Source organism: Oenanthe melanoleuca, chromosome 25 (genome assembly GCF_029582105.1).
Source record: "Oenanthe melanoleuca isolate GR-GAL-2019-014 chromosome 25, OMel1.0, whole genome shotgun sequence".
Taxonomy (NCBI): Eukaryota; Metazoa; Chordata; class Aves; order Passeriformes; family Muscicapidae; genus Oenanthe; species Oenanthe melanoleuca.
The window spans coordinates 693,162-703,947 of NC_079358.1; the positions used below are offsets into that span (position 1 = coordinate 693,162).

The 10,786-nt window shown below is 61.6% G+C and overlaps 2 protein-coding genes across 2 annotated transcripts; one reads left to right on the forward strand and one right to left on the reverse strand.

The window, feature by feature from the left end:
* Nucleotides 1-332: 332 nt before the first annotated feature.
* RHBG (Rh family B glycoprotein) lies at nt 333-5,970 on the reverse strand. The gene is made up of 10 exons (XM_056510596.1): nt 5,720-5,970; nt 4,478-4,664; nt 4,036-4,186; nt 3,767-3,920; nt 2,622-2,788; nt 2,280-2,417; nt 2,026-2,159; nt 1,761-1,882; nt 1,078-1,151; nt 333-677 (listed from the first exon to the last, which is right to left on the reverse strand). The coding sequence occupies exons 1-10, from the start codon at nt 5,898-5,900 to the stop codon at nt 612-614; spliced, it is 1,374 nt and encodes a 457-aa protein (XP_056366571.1). The 5' UTR covers nt 5,901-5,970; the 3' UTR covers nt 333-611.
* A 1,612-nt stretch (nt 5,971-7,582) lies between these two features.
* Nucleotides 7,583-10,431, forward strand: HAPLN2 (hyaluronan and proteoglycan link protein 2). The gene is made up of 6 exons (XM_056510053.1): nt 7,583-7,935; nt 8,027-8,140; nt 8,745-9,095; nt 9,251-9,367; nt 9,486-9,671; nt 9,768-10,431. The coding sequence occupies exons 2-6, from the start codon at nt 8,053-8,055 to the stop codon at nt 10,049-10,051; spliced, it is 1,026 nt and encodes a 341-aa protein (XP_056366028.1). The 5' UTR covers nt 7,583-7,935; nt 8,027-8,052; the 3' UTR covers nt 10,052-10,431.
* Nucleotides 10,432-10,786: the final 355 nt, after the last annotated feature.

Here is a 10,786-nt window from a genome sequence, read left to right on the forward strand (position 1 = left end):
GCAGGACCCTCTGTGGGTTCAATTTGCTCCAGGTGAGGTGACAGCCTCTCTGTGGGGGGATGTGGGGCCAGGTCTGGTGCTGGGGGTCCTGGAGCATCTCTCACAGTGGGACTGAGTGCTGGGGGATTTATTTATTCACTCTGGTGACCCTGGTGTCACCCTGCTACTGCCTGTTCAGGCTGTCCCACGCTCACAGGGTGGGTGGGACAACCCATGAAACCAAACAAATGGGCATCAGCGTTCGATATCTGAAGCTACCAAAAAATCCATATATTTGTAGTTGTTGTGTGCAAAAGTGTCCGTACAAAGTCTTTGCTGCTCTGTTGAGCCTCCTGTGCCCATTTCCCAACACAGTCATCCCTCCTCCCCTCCACTGAGAGCAGCTGATGGGAAACTGAGGCAAGGAGCAGAGAGGGGAAGTGGCTGAGCCAAGCCAGGCTCAGCACAAGCGCTGGGATGCTGCAGCGCCTCTTCACCCTGTGAAGCTGCTCCCAGAACTTTTGGGAGCAGGAGCTGCCTGCAGAGCAGGGAAGTTCGGGCTGCCAGAAGCCAGCTGGCAATGACAGTGACAATCCAGGGGTGGTGCGGGAGCTCACCAGGGGTTTGGGGCATCACACCAGGGTGCTGGTGCCCAGCTCCTTGCTGCTCGCCCTGGGGTCACCCTCCTCCTCAGCCACCTGCAGCAGAGATGGAGAAATGGGTCTCGATCAGGGCAGAAGGAAATGCCTCGAGTTGCACCAAGTTTAGATGGAATATTGAGGGAATTCTTTCACTGGAAGAGCTGCCCAGCTCTGGCACAGGCTGAAGGGGAGTGCTAAAGTCACCATCCCCAGGGGATTGAACAGATTTGTGGCCCTTGGGGACACGGTTTAGGGGTGGCACTAGTGGAAACACCTGGTGCTTTTTGGGGACTTTTCAACCTAAAATGGGTCAGGCATTCTGTGAGTCATGACCAGGGGCTGCAGATGTGCTGCCCTAAAAGCAGGAGGGAGGGTAAAGCAGCTGGGGGAAATATTCAACCCTGCTGCTGCCTCAGACACATAAATTGGTTTTACCAACAAAAATTCCCGGTTTTACCTCACAGAAAACGGAGTTTTCCATGGGCGGCGCGTCCGGGGAACCGCTCAGCATCTTGGTTTTCAGGATGCAGCCTGGGGGCGAGTGAGAGCGGGGCGGCCGCTGCCCGAGCTTCCCCTGACATCTAGCGGCGGGCGGCGGGGACACGGACACCGGGACACGGGGGGACACGGACACGGGGGGACACGGGGGGAACACGGACACGGGGGGAGCAGGGTCCGAGCGGGGCACAGACCGTGGGGAGCAGGGACACGGGGGGAACATGGACACGGGGGGAGCACAGACTGGGGGGAGGAGGGACCAGGGGGAGCAGGGACACGGGTGGGAACCCTGACCCCGGGAGGAGCAGGGACGGCAGGGAGCCTCAAACCCGAGGGGACCCCGGACACGGAGGGGAGCACAGAGCGGGGGGAGTAAAGCTCCGTGGGTAGTCCTGGCCCCGTGGGTAGTCCTGGCCCCGTGGATAGTCCTGACCCCGTGGGTAGTCCTGGCCCCGTGGGTAGTCCTGACCCCGTGGATGCCCCGGCCCCGGGGTATCCCAACCTCCCGGGGGTTTGCACAGTGCTGAGCACCACTGGGCTCTGCCCAGCCTGTCTGGTGGGGATTTGCTTTGGGGCTGCTCCCACCCTCAATTCCCCTGCCCCTCACACCCTCCATCCCCTTGCACTGGAGGCAAAACTCGCCTGTGATGCAGCCCCCGAGCGCTGCCAGCAGCAGGGTGAGGAGCAGGGCACTGAGCTGCAGGAGAGCTTGGTAAGGGACTGACCTGCTGCCCTGGGCCACCAGTGGGAATAGCAGCTCCAGCCTGCAGCAGAGAGGGGACAGGATTCTGGGAGCCTGCCACAGCCCCATGGCTCTGGGTGGCATCATCTGAAAGGGTTCTGTGCCAGGGTGACAGCAGCCCTGTGCCAGGGGTTGTGGGGCAGCCCGGGTTCTGGCTCTTCTCACCTGTCACCGTGAGTGTCTGCAGTGGCCAGCAGCGTCAGCAGGGTCCCCAGCAAGGCCCCCAGTACCCCAGGCAGCCCGTGGATGTTGTGAACCCCACAGGTGTCCTGGATTTTCAGCCTGGAGTGTAGAACGGGCTGGGGGGAGCAGAGGGAAGAGCTGGAACTGGGGCTGTGCTGCAGCACTGTGTCTGCAGGCTGGGCACAGATGGTCCCCTGAGCTGGGTCAGGGCCCTTGGCTGCCCCAAGGTGACTCACCGAGAAGAACCTGAAGCCCAGAGGGCAGATGAGGCCAGCCAGGAACCCAGCAATGAGGGCCCCAAAGGGGGTGACCAGCATCTCCCCAGCCATTCCCATCACTGCCATGCCAGCCAGGGTGGCATCCTGGATCTGAACCTGATGGAACAGGGCATGGCTTGGGGAACTGGCTCCGTGGAGAGCGTCAGCATGGGGCTGGGAGGGGGGGCTCTCTTCCTCAGGGATCAAACTGGTTGTTAATGAGCCTGAGAAAGCCACACTGGCCTCCCCTTTTGCCCTGGGTGTGTTCAGCCTCACCAGGATGTGCTCAGGGCATGAATTTTGTGCCAGCAGAGGACCTACCATCCGTGGGGTGCTCTCCTCCCAGAGCACAGGAGAGAGGATGGAGGTGGCCACAGTACTGGCCACCAGCGAGAAGTAGGTGTTGAGCACTGCCCAGCTCTCAGCAGTGTCGTGGGCACTGGTGGTGGAGGTGAAGCTGGGCCAGAAGATCCACAGGAAGATGGTTCCTGCAGGGAACAGGACAGGTCTTGGTGCTGGAGTTGATTCCTTGTGGGACAGAAAGTTCTGGTGAGTGCCAAGGGATGCCAGTGGCTGCAGCTCCCAAAGGAGGTTCAGGTAGAACACAAGGAAAAGCTTTTTATAGGAGAGGCTGGTGCAGCCCCACGACAGGTCCCTGGGGAGGTGGAGGAGTGTGTGGGGTTGGTGTGGCCAGAAATGTGGATTCTGTCCCCATCTGTTAAACCAGCTGGGGCAGTGACCCTGATCTCCTGGCACACATTATCTGCTCATGGGCCATCTTTAAACCAGCTGGGCAATCATCTTTATCTTCCCACAGCCCATCCTCCCTCCAGGAGATATCTCCTGTTCATGGCCACTGAGTCCCAGGGCATGACTGATAAAATTCCATCATCCCACTGGGAGATGCTCCAGCCAGGGGAGGAGCCAAGCCTTTCCTACCCAGATAAAAACTGACATTTTGGACACCAAGGCACCTTCTTTCCACTGGATTCCAGAGGAAAACCAGACCTTTCCACATCATCCCTGCACCTTCAGAGGAAACTGCACCTTCTCCAGGAGCACTGCTCCAGCTGAACCACATCTGCCCCTGCAGGAGAATGCAGCCACCATTGAATGGGACTGTGCCAACACCCTGACTGACTGACGGGTGTCAGCTTGGATTCTGACTCTGGCAGGGTTTGGGATTGCTCTTTGTGATACTGCATTTCTATTTTAATTTTCCTAGTAAAGAATTCGTAATTCCCCTATCTTTGCCTGAGAGACGCTTTCAAAATTATAATAATAATTTGGAGGGAGGGGGTTTACATTCTCCATTTCAAAGAGAAGCTTCTGCCTTTCTTGGCAGACACCTGCCCTGCAAACCAGGACAAGGACTTCTCTCCTTGATGGTTTGCAGGAATCTCCTGGTGATGACCCTTCCACCACCAGCCCTGTGGCTCAGGTGTTGAAGGATTCCAGCTGCATACCAACCACAGCAGAGACATCTCCCTGCTGCCCCGTGTTCTGCTGCTCTTCCCTCTTCCTCCTGTCCTTGTGGGGCTGGTACAGGAGCCGTGAAACCACCAAGCCAAAATAAGCACCAAAGGTGTGGATGGTCAGGGAGCCTCCACTGTCGCTCACCTGGGTGGGGAAGCAGCGTGCAGGGAGTGGGGATGAGGGATTTGTCTCTCCAGAAGAGGCAGAACTCGACACGAGGAGCCTAAAGCCAGGGCCACTCCCTTTGTGGGTGACTCACCCCCATCAGGCTGAGCAGGATGTATTCGTTGAGAGTGCACAGGGTGACTTCCAGCAGGGCCAGCAGCAGCAGCTGGACAGGGCTTACCCTGCCTAGAACAGCTCCAGTGGAGATGAGAACAGCTGCGGTGCAGAAATCAGCACTGACCATGCTGGGGAGGAGAGGAAACATGGAGCTGGCAGTGCCAGGGGGGAGCACAGGGCTGGGGACAGCTGGGAGGGGACAGGAGCTGAGCCTGCAGCCCTGGCCCTGATCCCACTGCCCTTGTGGTGCTGTGACAAAGGGATTTGAGGCAGGTGCCCCCTGACTCACACAACCAGGGACCTGGTCCCTCCTGTCTCCAAAATCCTCCTCCAAAGCAGAGCCATGAGTTCTACAGAGGAGGGAGCCAGTGTGCCAGGGCTGGGCTGGGCTGAGCTGTCTGAGCTCCCTCCTGCCTTACCTCTGAGCTCCCACGTAAATTTTGCCATTGAGGAAGGAGTGAAGGGTCCCCTGGATCAGAACAGCCCACTGGATGGCCAAGGCCACCATGAGGATGCTGGTGGCTGCACTGCCCGGCCCGTAACGGCTGAGAAACGCCACCAGGAGCCCGAAGCTGAGCAGCACTTGGATGTGGACACCCTGGGAACCTGCTGGGAGAGGCGCAGGGATGGGTCTGGAGGTGCTGAGGGCGGGGAGCCACCCTCCTCCTGCCCCCCAGGGGGTCTGACGCAGGGCCGAGGCACCCCCTGCTCCAACAGGCTCTGCTCGGTGTGTGTCTGGAGCACGGTGTGCAATCCACCTGCAACTGCCCTGTCCAGATATCTCAGGACACTCACAGGGCTCACCCCAGAGCCCAGAAACCTCCTGGGGTGGCTGAGAGCTGTCTGCACCCCTGGGACTCCCCTGAAAGCATCACACCCCAATTCACAGCATGGTGAGAGAGGAAGGGTGAGCAGAGAATTAGGATTAGTCTGGACCCGTTTGGTGGCAAACCAGAGGATGGGGGGCTTGATTCTTGCTCGGGCTAAACGCCCTTTGCACCCCTCCAGCTGACAGCCGTGGCCCTGCCTCCCCGTGAGTCACTGCCTGGGTGGGGCTCCGTGGGCAGGTGAAACCGGGAGAACCTGCCAGCTGCCAGCTCCCTGCCCGGCGGCTCCACTCGCTCCTCTCTCTCCAGCAGGGCTCTCTGAAGCTCCTCTCCCGCTCCCCACCTTGGTTTTGGCTCAGGAAAGTGAGGGGCAGCCCCTTATCCCGGCAGGAGTTCTGCAGTGCTGCCCAGCGTGCAGCAGGATGCAGCCCCGGTTGGACCCTGGGGTAGCACCCGGGGAGCCAAATCCTGTTTCCCTCGGTGTAAATCCCCTAGAACTGCAAACCCCAGCTGGTCATGGGATGCTCTGCAGAGCCCAAAGTGCAGCAGCAGCTGCTGTGCTCCCTACCAGGGATGATGATCCCGAATTTTTCACTGCCCTCTGAGCTCCGTGCTGTAACACGTGTCCTGGACCCAAATATTCCTCACCCAAATATTCCTCACCCAAATATCCCTCCTTTGGGACACACTCTGCCCAGGCATTTCAGAAATCCTTGCAGCACGTCTGCAGCCTGATGCTGCCTCTCTGTTCAGTTCTGCAGTTCGTGGCAGTCTGGGGGTGACACCCCGGCCATCCCCTCGGCTCTCTGCGCCCACGGACACGCGGGTACTCACGGGGCTGCTGGAAACCCGAGCGCGGCTTTCCCCGGCCGCAGTTCAGCTGCGAGGGGCACGGCCCGGGGCTGCCCTCGGGGCCGTACCGCACCAGCACGGCGAAGAGGAGGATGTTGAGGATTTGGAGGAGGAAGCAGAGTCCCGAGAGCCGGAGCCTGGAGGCGGCTGAGTGCTCAGGCATGTCGGGGGGCAGGCGGGAGAGGCGAACCCCCGAAAATGGGGAGCATCGGGAGAGCCGCGCTGGGGCTGCAAACTCCTCCTGCGAGGGATTGCCGGGAGGGGACAGCGCTGCCAACGCGGAAATCGGGGCTGGAGAGCCCGGCACGCCTCCACACCTGTGCTGGGAGCTGTGCGGGCTGTCTGGGGTCATGTCCCTCTCTGCTGGGTGCCACAGGGCTGGGGCAGGAGATGTTGGGGGGATCCGTGAGGTTTCAGCCTCCTCGTTGTAGGTGCACGGTGGTTTTGGGGCTGGGTTAGGCGGAGGAGGTGGAGGGTGATGCACGAGTGAGGTGCAAATTCCACAAAGCCGGGCTCAAATTCGCGGGTCAAGAGGAAAAATGAGTGTTCAGGGGGGTTTGGGGGTGAGATTTCCTGTGAGCCCGTGAGGGGAGATCTGAGCCTTGAAAAACAGAGCCAGAGGCTCCTGATAGAGCCCAGGCTGGGGCTGGGGGAGCTGAGCAAGAGGAGCTCTTGGCTTTTCCTTGGCTGCCTCTGCAGAGGTGTTTGCACCGCACCAGGAGCGGGTGCAGATCCCAAAAAAGGGAGGAGGAGAGACAAGGAGCGGAGATAACACGGTGCGTGCTTGGGACGTGACTCGGGTGACTTTTCCAAACCCTGAACTCGGATGAGCAGTGGTGGGCTGGGGTCGTGCCCTGATCCCAGCGGGATGAGTCACTTTTGTGAGTCCCTGCAAGTGTTCTGCTTCCTGTGGGACTGTAGCTGCGCCTTCACTTGGGAAAAATGTGAGAAACGCTCAGCTCAGTTTGTACCGCAGAGCATCCTCCAGCCCAAACCCGGAGCTGCTGCTGGGGGAGAGCAGGATCTGCCTCTGCAGCTCAGGAAATGTGAGGGAGGGAGATGACGGATCTGGCGAGGCTCGGAGCCGCCCGATAAGCTGCGAGGGAGGAGCCTGCGGTGCTGCTGCTCCGGTTCAGCCTCCCTAAGAGCAAAGCCGCCAGCGCCTTCTGCTCATTGCAACCAGCCATTCTGAGCTGGAAGAGGGATGCCAGCGCAGCCGGCTGCACCCAAACCGATGCCTTTCCTTGGAAAGAGGCTGGGAGCAGTGGGGAGCAGGGGGGATGAGGGTCTGGGGGCTCCACATGCGCCCTGATGCCTTTCTGCCAGTGTTTGCTGTGCTGTGCGTGCCCTGCTGAGGCCAGGATGGTGCTGGGGACTGTCACCACTTGTCCTGTGCTTCCTTTGAGAAGAGTTTCCCCACCCTTGGAGATGGAGCCAGGGGAAGGAGAAGCTGCAGGACACAGCCCCATTGTGTGCCCTGCTCTGCTCCCAGCAGCGTCCTGGCCTGAGGTGATGATGGGGAAACCTCTGGTGCCTTTTCAGGGGGACTCGAGTGGTTAAACAGCCCTCCAGAGCCTCAGGGGATGGGAGCACCATCCCTTCATCAGGAATAAAACGAGCCACTGCCCTGCTGTCTGTGGGGTCAGAGAGCCCCGTCCCAGCCCCGGGGCTGATGCTGAGGGGGAGCTTTGCCAGCCCCAGAGGCTGCTGGAGCCCGAGGCAGAACTGTCCTTTTCCCTGAATTCCCCAAGCTGTGGCCTGCAGATAAAGGGATGTTTGTTAGCCGGGCACACTGTGTTTTGCCGAGCAGAACAATAAAGAGAAAGACACTCACAATGGGAAATTGTGCTTCCTCCTCCCTGTGCTCTCCTCGGGGAGGTGTTGGAAGGGGAAAAAAAAAAGAGAAGAAAGCGGGAAGAGACGGTGACAGGGCAGGGAGTGAGGGCACGGGCGGCACCATGGGAGCTGGCATCGAGGGCTGGCGGGGCCACGGGGCTGCTGGGCCACTGGCCACCCCAGGACGGTGACAGGGAGGGGCTGGGAGCACCTGCTGGCACCTCCCGTGTCCCCGTGTCACCTCGCGGCTCCCCAGAAACTCGGCCCCACCATGGGGTGTTAATGACAGAGCTGGCAAGCAGCTCGCGGGCTGGGGGCGTTGGATGGGCACAGAGGATCCCCAAAGGACGTGTCTGGGCAAGGTAAGAGACTGGGGGGTGCCAGGGAAGGAGGGTGGGCACGGTCTGAGGGGTCTGTCTGCTCTGCATGGCCCTGAGCCCTGCACTCCCCCAGGCACCGTCCTGCCCCCGGCTCTGAGGATGCACAGGCTGCTCCTGCTCGGCTGCCTCTGGCTCCTGGCAGCGCCCCCGGGCTCCAGCATCTTCCAGAGGCCCACGGGGACCCCAGGTAGGGAGCAGGGCTGGTGGGGGGACAGGGGAAGGAGCAGGGATTGGGGCAGGAAGGGAGCTGTGGAGGGAGCAGAGCCTGCAGGGAGCCTGGGGAAGGAGCAGGGCTGGGGACAGGAGCAGGTGGGAGAACAGGGAGCCTGGGGAAGGAGCAGAGCTGGGGGAAGGATGTGGAGCTGTGGAGGGAGCAGGGCTGGTGGGGGGACAGGGGAAGGAGCAGGGATTGGGGCAGGATGGGAGCTGTGGAGGGAGCAGGTGAGGGGACAGGGTGAGGAGCAGGCTGGGGACAGGAGCAGGTGGGGGGACCGGGAGCCAGGGGAAGGAGCAGGGCTGGGGGCAGGATGGGAGCAGGGCCTGCAGGGAGCCAGGGGAAGAACCCGAGCTGGGGGCAGGATGGGAGCAGGGCCTGCAGGCAGAACCAGGCACTGCTGTTTGGTGCTGCAGAGGGGATGCTGGGCAGGTCCAGCCAGGGCAGGAGCTCAGCTGTGCCTCCTGAAGGAGCAGGAGAGACCAAGAGCAGCCAGGATGGAGGACAGAAACCACCAGAGGGTGGAGGGTGGCTCGGGGAGGGCCAGAGGGTGCTGAGGCTGCCCGGGGGGCTGCAGCCCCACCGCACCTGCAGTACCTGCTGGAGCCCCTCCACCCCACGGTGCACACGCAGCGCGGCGCCACCGCCACCCTGCCCTGCGTCCTGCGAGCCCTGCCCCACAACTACCGCGTCAAGTGGAGCAAGGTGGAGCCGGCCAACTACCGGGAGAGCATCATCATCATCACCAACGGGCTGTACCACAAGAACTACGGGCCGCTGAGCCCGCGGGTGCGCCTGCGGCACAGCCACCGCTACGACGCCTCGCTCACCATCACCGACGTGGCGCTGGAGGACGAGGGGCGCTACCGCTGCCAGCTCGTCAACGGGCTGGAGGATGAGAGCATCTCGCTCACGCTGCACCTGGAGGGTGAGGCGGGGGGGTGTGGCAGGAGTGGAGGTGGAGCCTGAAATTCAGCTCGGAATCCCCAGGGATGTTAAAGCTTCTCTGGGGAGAGCGCTGCCCTCACGCTGTCCCTGTCCCTGTCCCTGTCCCTGTCCCTGTCCCTGTCCCTGTCCCTCCAGGGGTTGTCTTCCCTTACCAGCCCAGCAATGGGCGCTACAAGTTCAACTACCACGAAGCCAAGCGAGCCTGCGAGCAGCAGGACTCCCGCCTCGCCACCTACCAGCAGCTGTACAAAGGTGAAGCATCCCCAAAAAAAAAAAAAAAAAAAAATAATAACGCCGCAGCCGGAAACCAGCCCTGTCTGGGTATGGGGAGGAGGGAAGCGCCGGTGCTGAGCCACCTCTCGCCCCACAGCCTGGACAGAGGGTCTGGACTGGTGCAACGCCGGCTGGATCCTGGACGGGACCGTGCACTACCCCATCATCAACTCGCGGGAGCCGTGCGGCGGCCGCCTCCTCCTGCCCGGCCTCCGCACCTACGGCGCCAGGGACAAGCAGAAGGACCGGTTCGATGCTTTCTGCTTCACCTCTGCTCTCCAAGGTAGCGCTGCAGCCCCCGTCCTCCTCCCAGCGCCGCCTGTCCCGCGCCCGGATCTGCAGCGGGGCGCTCACCTGCGCTGTCCCCTCTCCATCCCAGGCAGGGTTTACTTCATCCGCGGCCACCTCACCTTCAAGGAGGCGGGGCAGGCGTGCCGCAACCACGGCGCTGCCATTGCCAAGGTGGGGCAGCTCTACTCCGCCTGGAAGTTTTCCCAGCTGGATCGCTGCGACGGGGGGTGGCTGGAGGACGGCAGCGTCCGCTACCCCATCACCACCCCCCGGCAGCGCTGCGGGGGCTTGCCCGAGCCCGGCGTCCGCAGCTTCGGCTTCCCCAGCAAGGAGATGAGGAGCTACGGCACCTACTGCTTCGTGGGGAAGTGAGGACACGGGGCTGAGCAGGGGGACAGCGCCGGGACACAGCGCTCAGAGCTGGGGGCGGGGTAGGAGGGGGGTCTGCCGGAGGTTCGGGTGCTAAAGTGACAGAGCTGGGTGTGGGCTCCCCTGAAGGAGCAGGGGCCCGTGTCCCAGCCTGCTGGGAGGCTTGGGGGGTGTTTGGGGTGCGCTGGAGAAGCCAGACCCGCTGCTGGGGGTTTAACCCAGCCACCCTGGTGACCCCTCGCCCCATCCTCACTGCCCACGGCCGTGAGGGCTCTGCCTGCTGGCCCTGGTGCTGCACAGGCAGAGGACTGGGGCTGGGCATTAACCGGCGTCACTAATGGCATGTTGCCTTCTCAATTAATAAAGCAACAGCGACACACCTGCCTGGTCCTTCCCCTGGGACCATCTGGCCTCCCCACGAGGGGAATTTGACTGGGACTTTCCAGCCCCAGGGCCGTGTCTGGGGTTATCTGTGTTCTGGCCGCTCCACTTCAGGGTTTTATGGGTGTTGCTGTTCCACACAGCCCAGGGGATCTATAAACAGCTGTGGGTCTGGCACAGTGCAGGGGGAATAACAGCACGGGGAGATGCCCTGGCACTGGAGATGAGCTCTCCCAGTCCCACATGTTTGCTGGGAGCAGTGTCCCATCCTGGGGGACACTTTGGGTTGTGTCTCCCTGTTTCTCCTGGGGATGTCTCTGTGTCCAGGCTCTCCACACTTTGGGGCTGTGCAGCCCT

Excerpts from the sequence above, each read along its gene's own strand:
- RHBG (XM_056510596.1), bottom strand. The coding sequence starts at position 5,900 with ATGCCTGAGCACTCAGCCGCCTCCAGGCTCCGGCTCTCGGGACTCTGC. Across the intron at positions 2,418-2,621 it reads AGGAGAGCACCCCACGGATG|GTTCAGATCCAGGATGCCAC; the intron begins GTAGGTCCTCTG and ends CTGTTCCATCAG. Across the intron at positions 1,152-1,760 it reads GCTCGGGGGCTGCATCACAG|GCTGCATCCTGAAAACCAAG; the intron begins GCGAGTTTTGCC and ends ACTCGCCCCCAG.
- HAPLN2 (XM_056510053.1), top strand. The coding sequence starts at position 8,053 with ATGCACAGGCTGCTCCTGCTCGGCTGCCTCTGGCTCCTGGCAGCGCCC. Across the intron at positions 8,141-8,744 it reads GAGGCCCACGGGGACCCCAG|CCCCACCGCACCTGCAGTAC; the intron begins GTAGGGAGCAGG and ends GGGGGGCTGCAG. Across the intron at positions 9,368-9,485 it reads CTACCAGCAGCTGTACAAAG|CCTGGACAGAGGGTCTGGAC; the intron begins GTGAAGCATCCC and ends CTCGCCCCACAG.